This window comes from Microcaecilia unicolor, chromosome 9 (genome assembly GCF_901765095.1).
Source record: "Microcaecilia unicolor chromosome 9, aMicUni1.1, whole genome shotgun sequence".
NCBI classification, from domain to species: Eukaryota; Metazoa; Chordata; class Amphibia; order Gymnophiona; family Siphonopidae; genus Microcaecilia; species Microcaecilia unicolor.
Genome location: NC_044039.1, coordinates 137,451,941 through 137,468,039, shown reverse-complemented (window position 1 = coordinate 137,468,039; position 16,099 = coordinate 137,451,941). Strand labels below are relative to the sequence as shown.

General features: G+C 47.7%; 1 protein-coding gene across 1 annotated transcript in view; it reads right to left on the bottom strand.

Moving 5' to 3' along the window:
* RBM25 (RNA binding motif protein 25) overlaps positions 1–16,099 on the bottom strand; it is a 350,786-nt gene that overhangs the window by 124,933 nt on the left and 209,754 nt on the right. Inside the window, exon 10 of the mRNA XM_030214739.1 lies at positions 11,260–11,458. Within this exon, the coding sequence (XP_030070599.1) occupies positions 11,260–11,458 (199 nt within the window). The remainder of the gene's footprint in view (positions 1–11,259; positions 11,459–16,099) is intronic.

The following is a 16,099-nucleotide window of genomic DNA, read 5'->3' as shown; positions in this document are numbered from 1 at the left end:
TATGCGCCCTGGCCCATGGTACTACCTCTATCGTCGCTGCCATGAGGCCCAGAACCCGAAGGTATATTCGAACCGTCGGACTCTGAACAGACTAACAGCCGGACCTGCTGCTGAAGAGAGGCGATCTGAGAATCCGGCAGAAAAACACGACCCTCTGCCGTGTCGAACCAAACTCCCAAGTACTCCAGACTCTGCGATGGGATCAACTGACTTTTGACTACATTCACTACCCATCCGAGCGATTCCAGAAACGCGACCACCTGAGCCGTCACCGCAACCCTGTGAGCCCAAGACTTCGTCCGGATCAACCAGTCATCCAGATACGGATGCACCAGAATTCCCTGCCTCCACAAAGCCGCTGCTACCACCACCATTATCTTGGAGAACGTGCGTGGAGCCGTTGCCAGACCAAAAGGCAGAGCACAGAACTGAAAGTGCCTCCCTAAAACAGCAAAACGAAGGAAACGCTGATGGGCCTCTTGAATCGGCATGTGCAGATACGCTTCCATGAGATCCAGTGACATGAGAAATTCTCCCTGACGAACAGCCACTATGACCGAGCGCAGAGTCTCCATGCGGAAGGATGGCACCTTGTGCGCCCCATTGACCTTCTTGAGATCTAAAATGGGTCGAAACTGGTCCTCCTTCTTCAGCACCACAAAGTAAAATGGAATAACAACCCGTTCCCTGCTCGTGCCGAGGACGGGTACCACAGCTCCCAACTGGATTAAGCGACACAGAGTCTCTTGAATAGCCTTTAACTTGACTCGAGAGTGACAAGGAGAGGGAAGTGGGTGCTTGAACTCGAGCGCATAACCGTCGCGAACGACCTCCAGCACCCACTGATCTGAAGTAATTTGGGTCCACCCCTAATAAAACAGACGAAGTCGCGCCCGACCTTCACCAAAGGCTGGACCCGCACACCTTCAAAGGAGGAATCTTATTACCATTTCCGGCACCTCCGGAGGAGTCCGACCTCCTCGAAAGGACTGTGTCCGCTGGAAAAACCGGCTTTTAGAAGGAGATACAAATCTGCCGGCCCTGTACCGCCTCGTGTCCTTAAACCGACCTCTAGCCGAACCCCCTCGACTAACCAACTTAGGCCGTAACTCCGGCAACCTGGTAACCCCAAGACCACTCATCAGTTTATCCAAGTCCTCTCCAAACAACATAGAACCTTTGAAAGGTAGAGAACACAACTTTGCTTTAGAGGCCGCATCTGCCACCCAGCCCCTAAGCCAAAGAGCCCTGCGAGCCGTCACCACCAGAGCCATATTCTTAGCCGAAGCCCTTAGCAAATCATAAAGGGTGTCCGCCGAAAACGAAGACCCCATCTCCAATTTGGCCAGCTCCTGAACCAAACCAGTCCTATCTAACGCAGGCTCATCCAAGAGCTTCTCCGTCCAACGGAAACAAGCTCTGGCTACCAAGCCCCCACACACAGAGGCTTGCAAGGCCAAAGCCAACAAATCAAAGCTGCGCTTCAGAAAAGACTCTAGCTTCCTATCCTGAGGATCCCGTAAGGCTGTACCGCCATCCACCGGAATGGCCGTAGCCTTAGTAACCGCCGTAACCACCGCATCCACAGTAGATGGTTTTCAGCAGGGCCAAATCTTCCGGAGGTAAGGGATACAGCTGCGCACATAGCCCTAGACACTGTACAAGCAGCCTCCGGCACAGACCATCCCTGAAAAACCATGTCTCTAATGTCTGAATTCATGGGAAAGGAACGGGAGGGCTCTCCGAATCCCCTTAACCAAGGGATCTACCTGGGGTCCCTCTGCAGAGGGAGTAGCCGCCGGAGCAAACTTCAAAGTAGAGGTCACCTTATCAATGAGCTCTAACAACTCCTCCTTATGAAAAATGCAAACCACTGAAGAATCTTCCCAGGCCTTAGCCCATCCTGATCCTCAGACTCATCTCTGGGTCACTCCAAACCTCCGACCCAGGCAGAGAAAGTATCTCCACAGGCTCCGAAATATCCACCCGCGGGCGCTTAACTCCCACTGAGCTAGCAGCCTCCGGGGAACAAACAGCCTGAGAGGGACCAGCTCTCCAGGCATTATATAGAGGACCAAATAAACTCAGGAGGGAAACCAGACCCCCCCCCCCCCCGACGCTGCTGAAGCCCCCAACACGTCCCGCAGTCTCAGCGACGGACCCCCAGCTCCCGCAGCAGCAGGTCCATCGTGTGATCCGCGGCTAAACTAGGCGCGCTTCCTGCCACACAGGGTCCCCCGGCGCCGGTATGGAATTCGCGGCCAAAAGGGCCGCGCTTCCCGCCAAAACCGGCTCTGTCGAGGCCGACCCGGGACGCGCAGCCAAAACGGCCGCGTTTCCCGCCAAAACCGGTCCCCCCATTGCCAGCTCGGAATGTGCGGTCAAATCGCCGCCCAACACCTCCGCCGACTCAGGGAAAGCACGGGGGCAAGAGCGTTGACAACGTAGGCTCCCCACAAAATTTACATTGGCCACCTTTCACTTCAACGCCGCGCTTAGACATAATGGCCATGAACACAATAAAAACAAACAATTGCTTTGTGCTCTGACAGACTATTAGGCAAAACCGCCTAAGGCAAGAACGCCCTTGAAGACGTTTTATCTCTGGGCTGCCACAAGAACGGCCAAAATAGCTGCCTTTTAAAAACGTTTTTTTTTAAACCTCGTTGCTGATGCCTAAACGCCTCAAGGGTACGGAATGAGGTCTGTAGCCGAGATAAGCAGTCCTCCAGAGGAAGAGCACAAGGGGAGGGACCCCGGCCACCCGGGTGTGACGCCCCACAGGGAATAAGAAGCCCCTTAGGACTTACACCCTGTAAGAGAGATCCAAGTGTGGGTTCTCTAACATTTACAACCCAACCTAGAAACATCAAACAGGCTTACCAGACTGAGTACACTGCACAGGCTGCACACATCTACTCTTTGCTGAGACTGAGAAAATACTGGTTAGTAGAAGGTCTGCACAGGCTACTTGTATAAGAAGTTTTAGTGTTCTCTCCCTCTGCTGGTAGGAGTGCATAACCCAAGCAGTCTGGAGGATTGCTGAGGAAGAAGGGATTTTTTGCAATACATTGAATCGGTTGCTGATACTACTGTTCACAGAAACATAGATGATAAATTCTTCTGTCTGCCCTTCACACGAATAACTCATAAATCCACAGTTCTTTTTCCCCTGGACTCAGTCACACAAAAGTATTTACTTGACCAAAAAAACAACAACAACAACTTGTAAACAGCAAGAGACTTGTGCTTTCCTGCCTGCCCTCTGATATACCAGGAAGTAACTACTGACAGAAAAGATATGAGAATTGAGGACCGAGGGGCACGGAACAAAACTAAGAAACAGTGAAGTGGAACTGAGAGTTAAAAGGAGGAAAAAGAAAGAAGATGCCAGAAAGGGAGACAGACAAAGAAGGAATATAAGAACAGAGAGAAAAAAAAAGGGAAAGTATCATGGACAGAAAAGGAGACAAAGATGAAGATTTATTTATTTTATTTATTTATGGTTCATTTATACCCCACAGTTTCCCACAATTGCAGGCACAATGTGGCTTACATGAATTACAAAAGTAGAGAAGTACAACACATGAATTTTACAGCAGAATAAGGAGAGAACACTAACAACAATTAGGGTGACTAATAAGCAGAATTACTAATGGAGTAAGTTTTTTCAAAAAGGAACGTTTTCAACATCTTCTTGAAAAGGTGATGATCAGATTGAGATTTTAGGTTCAGAGGTAAAGCATTCCAAGTCTTCGGGCTGGAGTAGTGAAAAGTAGAGGCAAAAAGAAGCTTGTATTTGACACCCCAGCAAGACGGATAATGAAGTTGGAGATAGGTGCGGGCTATGTTGATGGCATTTCTAGGTGGGAGGTCTATTAGAGGAATCATGTATTCCGGAGCTAGACCGTAGATAATTTTATGCGTTAAGGTGCACAGCTTGAAAGCAATTCGCTCTCTAACTGGGAGCCAGTGCAGATTGAGACATAGAGGTTGCGCGGGAACCATGCGCGATTTGCCCAGGATGAGTCTTGCAGCAGTGTTCTGGGCAGTCTGGAACTTTCGCAGTAGTTGCTCCTGGCAGCCTGCGTAAATCCCGCTGCAGTAGTCAAGGTGAGAGAGAACCAACCAGTGAACAAGTGTGCGGAAGAGCTCTCTGGTGAGACAAAACCTAATGCGCCACAGTCTCCACATTGCGTAGAACATCCGCTTGGTGACCACTCGCACTTGCAAATCCAGTTGAAGGTGAGGGTCCAGCTTAACACCTAGAAGTTTTAAGCTCTTTGAAATAGGGAGAGTCTGGTCTTTAAGGACAAGCAAGCGTGATGAAAATCTGGTATGGATGGACGAGAGCACCAGACACTGAGTTTATCTTGTTTAACTTGAACCGAAATACCTCAGCCCAATGATCCATGATGGAAAAACTCGCTTCAATCAGATCTTTGATTTCATCCAAGGAGGAATGGAAGGGAATAGAGATGGTTATATCATCTGCGTAGATAAATGGATTCAAGCCTAGTTTTGCTAGTGCTGTTGCAAGGGGAAACAGCATGATGTTGAATAGCGTTAGTGAACGAGGCGAACCTTGGGGGGACCCCACAAGTAGCTTTCCAGGGCACAGAATGATCTGGAGTGCCTTTGACCTGGTATGTTCTTGTTGACAGAAAGCCCTGAAACCAATGCAACACGTTCCCATCCGATGCATAAGGTGTCCAATAGATGTAGTAAGATGTTGTGGTCCATCATGTCGAATGCACTGGACATATCGAACTGCATCAGTAATACTTTTCTTCCAGTAGAAATTTTCCCGTTTAAATCAGACAGGGCCGTAACCAGAACCGTTTCAGTACTATACTGAGCGTGGAAACCTGACAGAGTAGTGCAGGATATCAAAGGACTATAGGAATACATTTAACTGGGTGTTCACCAAGCTTTCCATCACTTTGACAATCAATGGAATGGACGCCACTGGTCCAATAGTTAGGGATGACGTCGGCTTTGATCTTTGGATTCTTAGGAATGAGGTGAGAAGGAATTCTGTCATGCTCTGGGGGGAAGATGCCATGATTAAACATGTGATTAAGATAGCAAGTCAAGTCTACCAATGAAGCGTTGTGGGCCACTTTCAAAAGGTGACTAGGACAAGCATCCAGGCCACAAACTTATTGGAGAACTTCAGGAATGCTTTAGAAACGTGATCTACAGGAACGCTGTCAAGGCAGCCCCATGTGCGATCGGCTGGAGAGGAAGCAGAGCTTGAATCCATTGTGGGGCCACTTTCCAAAAGGTGACTAGGACAAGCATCCAGGCCACAAAACTTATTGGAGAACTTCAGAGTGCTTTAGAAACGTGATCTACAGGAACGCTGTCAAAGGCAGCCCATGTGCGATCGGCTGGAGAGGAAGCAGAGCTTGAATCCAAAGAGCGTAAGAAGTCATCCACATCTGCAGGGGAACTAGTTAGTGTGGATCTAAGAACTTGTATTTTGTCCTTGAAATAAGTAGCAAGCTGGTCCGCAGATGGTAGATCATCCTGAATGGTCTCCAGCTTATTGATGTCAAGAAAGGAGTTCAAGAGCTGGTTTAACTTTTTAAAGTATTTTCCTGCAGATTTTAATTTCATGGAAAAGTAAGAGCATTTAGCTTTCTTGATGGCATACTTATATTTGCGGTGGCTGACTTTCCAGGCTTCCAGCGCTTGACCTGACTTCTTTTTACGCCATGCATGTTCAAGCCTTCGTGTTGCAGTTTTCAAAGTTTTTAGCTCAGTAGAAAACCAAGGCGTTGAAACTTCGGAAATAGGTTTTGATTTGCGTGGGTGCTATAGAATCTAGAACACTCCTGCATTTGTCGTCCCAGGCTTTGAGATAGTGTGCAGAATCGGCTTGCTCTGCCCAATCATTGCTATAAACTGATTTCCAGAACAAAGGCATGTCAATTACATCTCTCGAGGTATAAGTGCGTATAGGGCTGTGGTTGTGCAGGCCCGAGCTTAACCAGCTCAAGTTAAATTGGAGCTTGTAGTGGTCTGACCAGGGCGCTTCCATCCAACGAATGTCATTTAGGAGGAAATTGGAAACATCAATGAATTTAAAGGTGAAGAGATCCAGGGAGTGGCCTTTGGAATGGGAAGGGCGAGCATCCGGACACTTAGGTCCCAGAGATGGAGGAAATCCAGAAACTGGAGTGTATCCAGGGAGTTTAGATTATCAAGGTGAGATTAAGGTCTCCTAATATGATGATATTTGGGCTGGCAGTGCAGATAGTAGAGAAAATGTCCAGGAGATCTGTTGATTATTATGGCAATTAATTGGAGGTCTGTAGAATAAACACAGACCAGGTGTTTGTGGAGTGAGTTATGATGAATTTTTACTGCAGCAATTTCAAGTGATGGGAGAAGAGGTCAGTCCAGGATTCGACAATGAGGTGTGAACGGTATATGAGGGCTAGGCCACCGCCCCTTTTGGCTTTTCTGTCCCAGTGAACAATTTTGTAGCCCTCTGGACAGAGATCAAGCACGATGGGATCCTTAGGCACACGTAACCAGGTTTCAGTGATGAACAGAAGGTCAAGTTTCTCGGTAATAATCCAGTCCGATAAAAACTCAGGTTTATTCACAACTGATCTAGCGTTGATAAAGCCAATTCGCAAAGAGTGAAACTGAGCAACCTGCTGCTTTGCACACGGGACAGGTAAAAGATGCCTAGGCATATTGGTGCATGTTTCCAATGGGTGTTGAACAGGCATATAATCCAAGTGGGCGGCATTGTGGGAAAGTCGGCGAGCCGGTAGTCTCCAGGCATGTGAGACCAAAGGTATGGTGCTGTATGTAGGCTCCGTTGTGGTGAGAGAAAAGTGAATAAGGGTGGAAAAGTAGAAAACGAGAAGAACGCGATGGGATATCCTTGTAGAATTGAGGATCGCAGGAGACTGTTGAAAGGTGGAGTCAGGCCAGGACAGCAGCACGGGAGCAGAACAAGGACCAAATCCAGGAAGTAGTGTGTGGAGCAGACAGGAGAAGGCATCTGGACAGAGGAAAACTGAGACTGAGTTGCGCGCACTGACCAGAAGAATCCAGCAGGTGGCAACCAAGGAAAGGCTATGCAGAGCAGAGTTGAAATAAAACCAATAAAACCAAGCAGGAAGCAGTCGGAAAGGACCCGCAGCAGGAACCGGAACACCAAACGCCCAGCCCCTCGGCCCCGGCCACCCGATGCCCACACGCTGAAACCGCCGGCAAAACGGCGAGACAAAAGAGGACCCAACGAAACAGGCAAAAGCAACCGCGACACCGCAAAGGCAAACGGGACCAACACGCGCAAAACTGAGCCGGCAGACAGCCCGGCAGCGGCAACACACCGCAAGGCATCTGGGGCTGACAGCCCAGATGCCCGTTAATTGTCGATTTCTATGATGGGAGTCAAATGGCGGCGCGAAGTTCAAAAGGTGGCCCGATTCAACACGACTGTAGCTGCAGCGAGATGTTTAGACTTTCCCCAATTGTAGTTCAAGTCCCAACACGCTATCCAGGCAGGGTAAAAGGAAGTGACAGGAGCCAATTGTCTGCGCGATGTTCAAATGGCAGCCAACTCCGGACCGACCCCAGCACAATTGGCCCGATTACTGCCCAACTGCAGTCAACCCTCGGTGTGGTGATCTGCAGAAAAATCCCCAGAGAAAGAAATCTTCTCATTTACCAAGATCTAAGTAAAATACTTTTTGGTAATAGGGGCTAGGGCTTGGAAGTCAGAGTCAGAGGTGATTTGGGTGGAGTTGGAATCAAAGTAGGTAAAGATGTATCACCCCCAGCTTCCAAAATTAAAACTTACAACATTATAAAATAAGTGGCTGTCTCTGGGAAAAGGTGACTAGTCTCAGATCCAAAATGTGGACAACGGCCAATTTTTCCCATCATGGGTCCATAAGCAGCATAAAAAAGTTACATGTTTGAAATCCTGTAACTTTTTTTTCACATAAAAGAATAGGGTTAGACTGTTGTATTACAATTCTTTGCTCTAACAGAATTCATTAAAACCTCATTTTTGTTTCTGGATACTCTATCTATCTTTATCATGTATGCTTATATTTTTTTTGTTCAGACTTAAAATAAATATATTTTATTGTCTATTAATCCTAATTTTGTACATAATGAAATATCCTATGTTGCTGTGATTAATCACATTTCTCTTCAATTTAGTATACACTAGTAAAAAAGGCCCGTTTCTGACAAATTAAACGGGCGCTAGCAAGGTTTTCCTCGGAGTATGTATGTTTGAGAGAGTGTATGTGAGAGTGACAGAGAGAGAGTGAATGTGCGAGTGTGTGTGTGTGACAGAGAGAGTGAGTCTGGGTGCGAGTGTGTCTGTGAGAGTGTGTGCAAGTGTGTATGTGAGACACAGTGAGTGTGAGAGTGTGTTCACACAGATACAGTGTGTGTGAGAGAGAAAGTGTGTGAGAGAGAGAAAGTGTGTGTGAGACACAGACTCTCTGTGAGACTGAGTGTATGAGACCAAGAGGGTATGTGAGTGACTGTGTGACACACATAGAGAGTGTGAGAGACGCTGAGTGTGTGAGAGACAGTGTGTGTGTGTGACAGATACCTCCCCCCCCTGGAGTCAGGCCCCGCCCTCCCTCTGTCTCTGGTGCCGTGGAGAGCGAGTTGCGAGGGTGTACTTGGCTCCAAGCGCGTGCGTTGTTGTGGTGTCTTCCTCCTCCTAGAGGAGCCTCTTACTCCCCGACGCTCACAAAGCATCAGCTCATGAAATTTATTTCTCCAGTGCCAGACATCCGGGAGAGTACTGCCCACCCATTGACAGAGTAGCAACCTTTTACCAACAAGACAGGCCTTGTGGACCAGGTGCCTCCCGGATGTGCTCTGTAAGACAAAGATCTCATGTTTATCTAGCAGTACACCCATCGGAGAGCAGAAAATTTTAGAGCCCAGCAAAAAGGACAAATACTGCAAGACAGCAGTCCAAAAATGCTGTACCTGGAAACACTCACACAAACAGTGGAATAGAGATCCTGGCAATCTCCCGCATTTTTCATATAAAGGGTCTTCCACCCCTCCCATCTGAAAAAGCTGGGTTTTTGTGAGGTATGCTCTGTGAAGAATTTGGTATTGACATTCATGGAGGCCCGCATTACCGATCATCTCCGGAATCCGAGAAGTCAATATATCAAAATCCAATGACAGTCCCGGCCTAGCCAAGTCTCGAGCCCAACGCATTCCTATTAACTCTCTGTCCTTCATAAGTGGCAGTTTCCCCAATAACTTATACAACTTCGAGACTGAAAGCCGATCCGTCCCCTCTCCTTCCAAAAATTGTCTCATCTGATGACAATGTCTGGATCTCAAAGCCTCCGAATCTAAGGACCTCACATAGTGTGTTATTTGATGATAGGCAAAAATGTTGTTCATATCATAACCAATACCTAAAGCTCCCAAATTTAACAGCATCCCTTGCTTATTTTTATTATTATTGGCTTCCGATCAGGTACCGCATTCAATTCAAGCTTCTGCTACTAACCTACAAATGTACTCTATCTGCAGCCCCTCCTTACCTCTCAACCCTCATCTCCCCTTACGTTCCTAAGCGTAACCTCCACTCTCAAGACAAATCCCTCTTTTCAGTACCCTTCTCCACCACCGCCAACTCCAGGCTCCGCCCTTTCTGCCTCGCCTCACCCCACGCGTGGAACAAACTCCCCAAGCCCATACGCCAGGCCCCCTCCCTACCCATCTTCAAATCTCTGCTTAAAGCCCACCTCTTCAATGTCGCCTTCGGCACCTAACCTCTACACCTCTACCCATGAAATCTAGACTGCCCAACTTAACATTTCGTTCTTTAGATTGTAAGCTCCTTTGAGCAGGGACCGTCCTTCTTTGTTTATTTTGTACAGCGCTGCGTAACCCTAGTAGCACTCTAGAAATGTTAAGTAGTAGTAGTAGTAGTATGTTATTTGATAAGTCAAAAATGTTGTTCATATCATAACCAATACCTAAAGCTCCCAAATTTAACAGCATCCCTTATTTAAAAGATGCTCCAGACGACTAATGCCTAAGTGCCCCCAAACCTGAAATGTCCTATTATCCATCCCAGGCTTAAAAAGTAAGTTTCCACAAATGGGTAACATATCCGGCGTGTTTTTTTGGTAAGCCCCAAATGCCCATCAGATCTTTCCAAAGAGACCGCAAAGATGTCAGCAACAACCTATTCCGCAGATATTCCGGAACACTGGCTCTAGGCGCCTGTAGTAGAAAATAAAAATGACAAGGGGCAAAGAACTGACCCTCTATTCTTCGGGGTGTATAGTCTTCACGGTCAAAAAACAGTCGCCAAAGTGCCTCAATAGACATGCCCTATTATACCGTTTAAAGTCTGGTAAGCCCAGTCTGTGCACGCTCGTTTTAATGAGCTGTGCCACTGGTGGTGGTGGTGGGGATGTGCTCTTTTTAAGGAAGCAGTGCTTTAATAAGGTATATCCCCATACCCAGTCCATGCTCCATCCAAGTTGTAAAGGGGCAGCAAATGGTGTCCGTTTCATGGGTGTTAAGTCCTACAGGAATTTTTGAATCCGTGCAATTTTTCAATTATTATTTTTTTTAATTACTGTGGTGGTGGTGGTTGTATATTTTTTTTCAACAGTGTCAGAACTTCAACACAAAATACATGAGACTACAAAAGTCTGAGAAGAAAAACATCAAGAATATTGTAAATTTCTACATCTTCAGTTGCTGTGGAAGGCACCTCTCTCTACATACATTTCCAACCCCTGGTTCAGTATAGTGATGAAAACAGAAATAGCAGACTATTCTCCTCTCCACTCTCATCAGTTCCCTCTCATCTCTCCCCACTATTCAAAGCATGAAGTCAGAACAGCAGAAGAAATATGGCAACAGCAGCAGGACTCAGCATGTTCTCAAAGACCTCAGAACTCTGTATGGTTTTCTTGTCTATCAGGAACCCTATATAGGAGAAAGAATAGGGCCTGTGAACGTACACTGACTCACATGTCCCATGCTGCCTGTCACTACTGGGCATAAGTCACAGTGGAGGTCCAGACAAAGGGACCCCATTTAGAGTCCTAAATCACAATTTGGGAACAACTGACCTACAGCCACAACAAATTAGAAGGCAGAGCAATGATCTAACAAATAGGATCATCCCATCTATTGATTTACATAGAAAATTATTTCTGTGAAATACTATGAAGAAAAGGGGTATAAATCATACTGTCTTTTAAACTCTACCCGTACCTCTTGATAAGCAGCTTCTTTTTCTCGGAGTTTTCTCTCCAGTTTTCGGCGTTCATACGCATCTTCTTCATCTTCTTCTCGTTCCCTTTTCTTATCTTTTTCTCTTTCACGCTCTCGTTCTCTCTCTCTTTCTCGTTCTCGCTCTCGCTCTCTCTCTCTTTCTCGTTCTCTCTCTCTTTCTCTATCTCGGCTTTTCTCCCTGTATACAAACAAAACCAAGCAAATATGATTCAGTTAACTTGCTGAACACAAAAGGGTCATTCCATGCCAAGTGGTCTAAAATTTAAAAAAAAGTTCCCACCATCATGTTCTTCAATTTTGTTCAAATTTTATGTGTTGTACGAGTCAGGTGTTAAACGAAGTTTCCCAAAATTTGAGGTCTCTAACTGCAATAGTTGCAGATCTAGACCCCCTTTTCTGAAAGGTTGTCAGTCCATGAGCGCGCGACATTTACCAAAATGCCATTTTTGGGGTCTAATAAAATCCAAATACATTTATAAGAATGGCTAAAAAATTCAAATCCTGTACAGTTTTTAATGCTAATTCTGATGAAATACATTTTAACATTATGGATGCAAAATCCAGTCAAACAAGTTGACTCAAAGTGTGCATCAAAATTGGTTGCGACTCATCGGAATACATTTGGACCAATATTCAGACCAAAACCACTTCCATGCAAACAAAGATACGGACTTGAAATTTTGAACAAGCATTATGCTTGTGCGGGACATAATACTGCCAGATTTGCCACTAACCAGCATCTATAACCGCCCTGCAGGATCTTTTCAAAGTTTGGCACTGTCAGCGCAAATGGTAAAATGTACCAAAGTTCAAAGCCAATTACTAAAAAAGAGTCTGCCTGAATCAGCTTGTGAACAATATCATATGAAACAGAAAATTGTGCTCTACAGCACTGATATGTTTTAGTTTTGCAATGCCACCATTAAGTAGCCATTTACTCAGGTCAAAGTATGTTATATTTAGTATGCTTGATGCGCTAATTTTTCTTCATTTCTAGGAAATTGAGTCTTAATAGTCGCTTAAAAGTATTGATATAATTATTTACTCATTCGTATTTTATTAGTTGATTATCCAATCGTTTATTGTGCGCTGTTATGGTGGATTGGAAACATTTGTGAAACGTCAGTTGAACAGAAAGCGAATGCTACATACCTGTAGAAGGTATTCTCCGAGGACAGCAGGCTGATTGTTCTCACTGATGGGTGACGTCCACGGCAGCCCCCTCCAACCGGAAACTTCACTAGCAAAGGCCTTTGCTAGTCCTCGCGCGCCCATGCGCACCGCGCATGCGCGGCCGTCTTCCCGCCCGAACCGGCTCGTGTTCGTCAGTCCCGTATGTAGCAAGACAAAGACAAGGGAAGACACAAATCCAAAGGGGAGGCGGGCGGGTTTGTGAGAACAATCAGCCTGCTGTCCTCGGAGAATACCTTCTACAGGTATGTAGCATTCGCTTTCTCCGAGGACAAGCAGGCTGCTTGTTCTCACTGATGAGGTATCCCTAGCCCCCAGGCTCACTCAAAACAACAAACATGGTCAATTGGGCCTCGCAACGGCGAGAACATAACTGAGATTGACCTAACAACTTATCCAACTAACTGAGAGTGTAGCCTGGAACAGAATAAACATGGGCCTAGGGGGGGGTGGAGTTGGATTCTAAACCCCGAACAGATTCTGAAGCACTGACTGCCCGAACCGACTGTCGCGTCGGGTATCCTGCTGCAGGCAGTAATGAGATGTGAATGTGTGGACAGATGACCACGTCGCAGCTTTGCATATCTCTTCAATAGTGGCTGACTTCAAGTGGGCCACTGACGCTGCCATGGCTCTAACATTGTGAGCCGTGACATGACCCTCACGAGCCAGCCCAGCCTGGGCGTAAAAGAAGGAAATGCAATCTGCTAACCAATTTGAAATGGTGCGTTTCCCCACAGCCACTCCCCTCCTGTTGGGATCAAAAGAAACAAACTATTGGGCGGACTGTCTGTTGGGCTGTGTCTGCTCCAGATAGAAGGCCAATGCTCTTTTGCAGTCCAATGTGTGCAGCTGACATTCAGCAGGGCAGGAATGAGGACGGGGAAAGAATGTTGGCAAGACAATTGACTGGTTCAGATGGAACTCCGACACTACCTTCGGCAAGAACTTAGGGTGAGTGCGGAGGACTACTCTATTATGATGAAATCTGGTGTAAAGGGCCTGGGCTACCAGGGCCTGAAGCTCACTGACTCTACTAGCTGAAGTAACTGCCACCAAGAAAATGACCTTCCAGGTCAAGTACTTCAGATGGCAGGAGTTCAGTGGCTCAAAAGGAGGTTTCATCAGCTGGGTGAGAACGACATTGAGATCCCATGACACTGTAGGAGGTTTGACGGGGGGCTTTGACAAAAGCAAACCTCTCATGAAGCGAACAACTAAAGGCTGTACTGAGATCGGCTTACCTTCCACACAGTAATGGTATGCACTGATTGCGCTAAGGTGAACCCTTACAGAGTTGGTCTTGAGACCAGACTCAGACAAGTGCAGAAGGTATTCAAGCAGGGTCTGTGTAGGACAGGAGCGAGGATCTAAGGCCTTGCTGTCACACCAGACGGCAAACCTCCTCCATAAAAAGAAGTAACTCCTCTTAGTGGAATCTTTTCTGGAAGCAAGACACGGGAGACACCCTCCGACAGACCCAAAGAGGCAAAGTCTACGCTCTCAACATCCAGGCCGTGAGAGCCAGAGACTGGAGGTTGGGATGCAGAAGCGCCCCTTCGTTCTGGGTGATGAGGGTCGGAAAACACTCCAATCTCCACGGTTCCTCGGAGGACAACGCCAGAAGGAGAGGGAACCAGATCTGATGCGGCCAAAAAGGAGCAATCAGAATCATGGTGCCTCGGTCTTGCTTGAATTTCAACAAAGTCTTCCCCACCAGAGGTATGGGAGGATAAGCATACAGCAGACCGTCTCCCCAATCCAGGAGGAAGGCATCCGATGCCAGTCTGCCGTGGGCCTGAAGTCTGGAACAGAACTGAGGGACCTTGTGGTTGGCTCGAGATGCAAAGAGATCTACCAAGGGGGTGCACCACACCTGGAAGATCTGGCGCACTACTCTGGAGTTGAGCAACCACTCGTGAGGTTGCATAATCCTGCTCAATCTGTCGGCCAGACTGTTATTTACGCCTGCCAGATATGTGGCTTGGAGCAACATGCCGTAACGGCGAGCCCACAGCCACATGCTGACGGCTTCCTGACACAGGGGGCGAGATCCGGTGCCCACCTGCTTGTTGATGTAATACATGGCAACCTGGTTGTCTGTCTGAATTTGGATAATTTGGTGGGACAGCCGATCTCTGAAAGCCTTCAGAGCGTTCCAGACCGCTCGTAACTCCAGGAGATTGCATTCCTGGAGGGACCAGCTTCCCTGGGTGTGAAGCCCATTGACATGAGCTCCCCACCCCAGGAGAGACGCATCCGTAGTCAGCACTTTTTGTGGCTGAGGAATTTGGAAACGGCGTCCCAGAGTCAAATTGGACCAAATCGTCCACCAATACAGGGATTTGAGAAAACTCGTGGACAGGTGGATCACGTCTTCTAGATCCCTAGCAGCCTGAAACCACTGGGAAGCTAGGGTCCATTGAGCAGATCGCATGTGAAGATGAGCCATGGGAGTCACATGAACTGTGGAGGCCATGTGGCCAAGCAATCTCAACATCTGCCAAGCTGTGATCTGCTGGGACGCTTGTACCCGGGAGACGAGGGACAACAGATTGTTGGCCCTTGTCTCCGGAAGATAGGCTCGAGCCGTCCGAGAATCCAGCAGAGCTCCTATGAATTCGAGTCTCTGTACTGGGAGAAGATGGGACTTTGGATAATTTATCACAAACCCCAGTAGCTCCAGGAGTCGAATAGTCATCTGCATGGACTGTAGAGCTCCTGCCTCGGATGTGTTCTTCACCAGCCAATCGTCGAGATAAGGGAACACATGCACTCCCAGCCTGCGAAGCGCTGCTGCTACTACAGCCAGGCACTTCTGGAAGTGACGTGTGCCCAGCTGAAATCGCAGATACTGCCTGTGAGCTGGCAATATCAGGATGTGTGTGTAGGCGTCCTTCAAGTCCAGAGAGCAAAGCCAATCGTTTTCCTGAATCATGGGAAGAAGGGTGCCCAGGGAAAGCATCCTGAACTTTTCCTTGACCAGATATTTGTTCAGGGCCCTTAGGTCTAGGATGGGACGCATCCCCCCTGTTTTCTTTTCCACAAGGAAGTACCTGGAATAGAATCCCAGCCCTTCTTGCCCGGACTTGACCGCATTGGCGCTGAGAAGGGCGGAGAGTTCCTCTGCAAGTACCTGCTTGTGCTGGAAGCTGTAAGACTGAGCTCCCGGTGGGCAATTTGGAAGTTTCGAGACCAAATTGAGGGTGTATCCTTGCCGGACTATTTGCAGAACCCAACGGTCGGAGGTTATAAGAGGCCACCTTTGGTGAAAAACGTTCAACCTCCCCCCGACCAGTAGATCGCCCGGCACGGATACGTTGATGTCGGCTATGCTCTGCTGGAGCCAGTCAAAAGCTCGTCCCCTGCTTTTGCTGGGGAGCCGCAGGGCCTTGCTGAGGCGCAAGCTGCTGACGAGAGCGAGCGCGCTGGGGCTTAGCCTGGGACTCAGGCTGGCGAGGAGGAGGACTGTACCTACGCTTACCAGAAGAGTAGGGAACAGCCCTCCTTCCCCCATAAAAATGTCTACCTGAGGAGGCAGATGCTGAAGGCTGCCGGCGGGAGAATTTGTCGAAAGCGTTATCCCGCTGGTGGAGATGTTCTACCAGCTGTTCGACTTTTTCTCCAA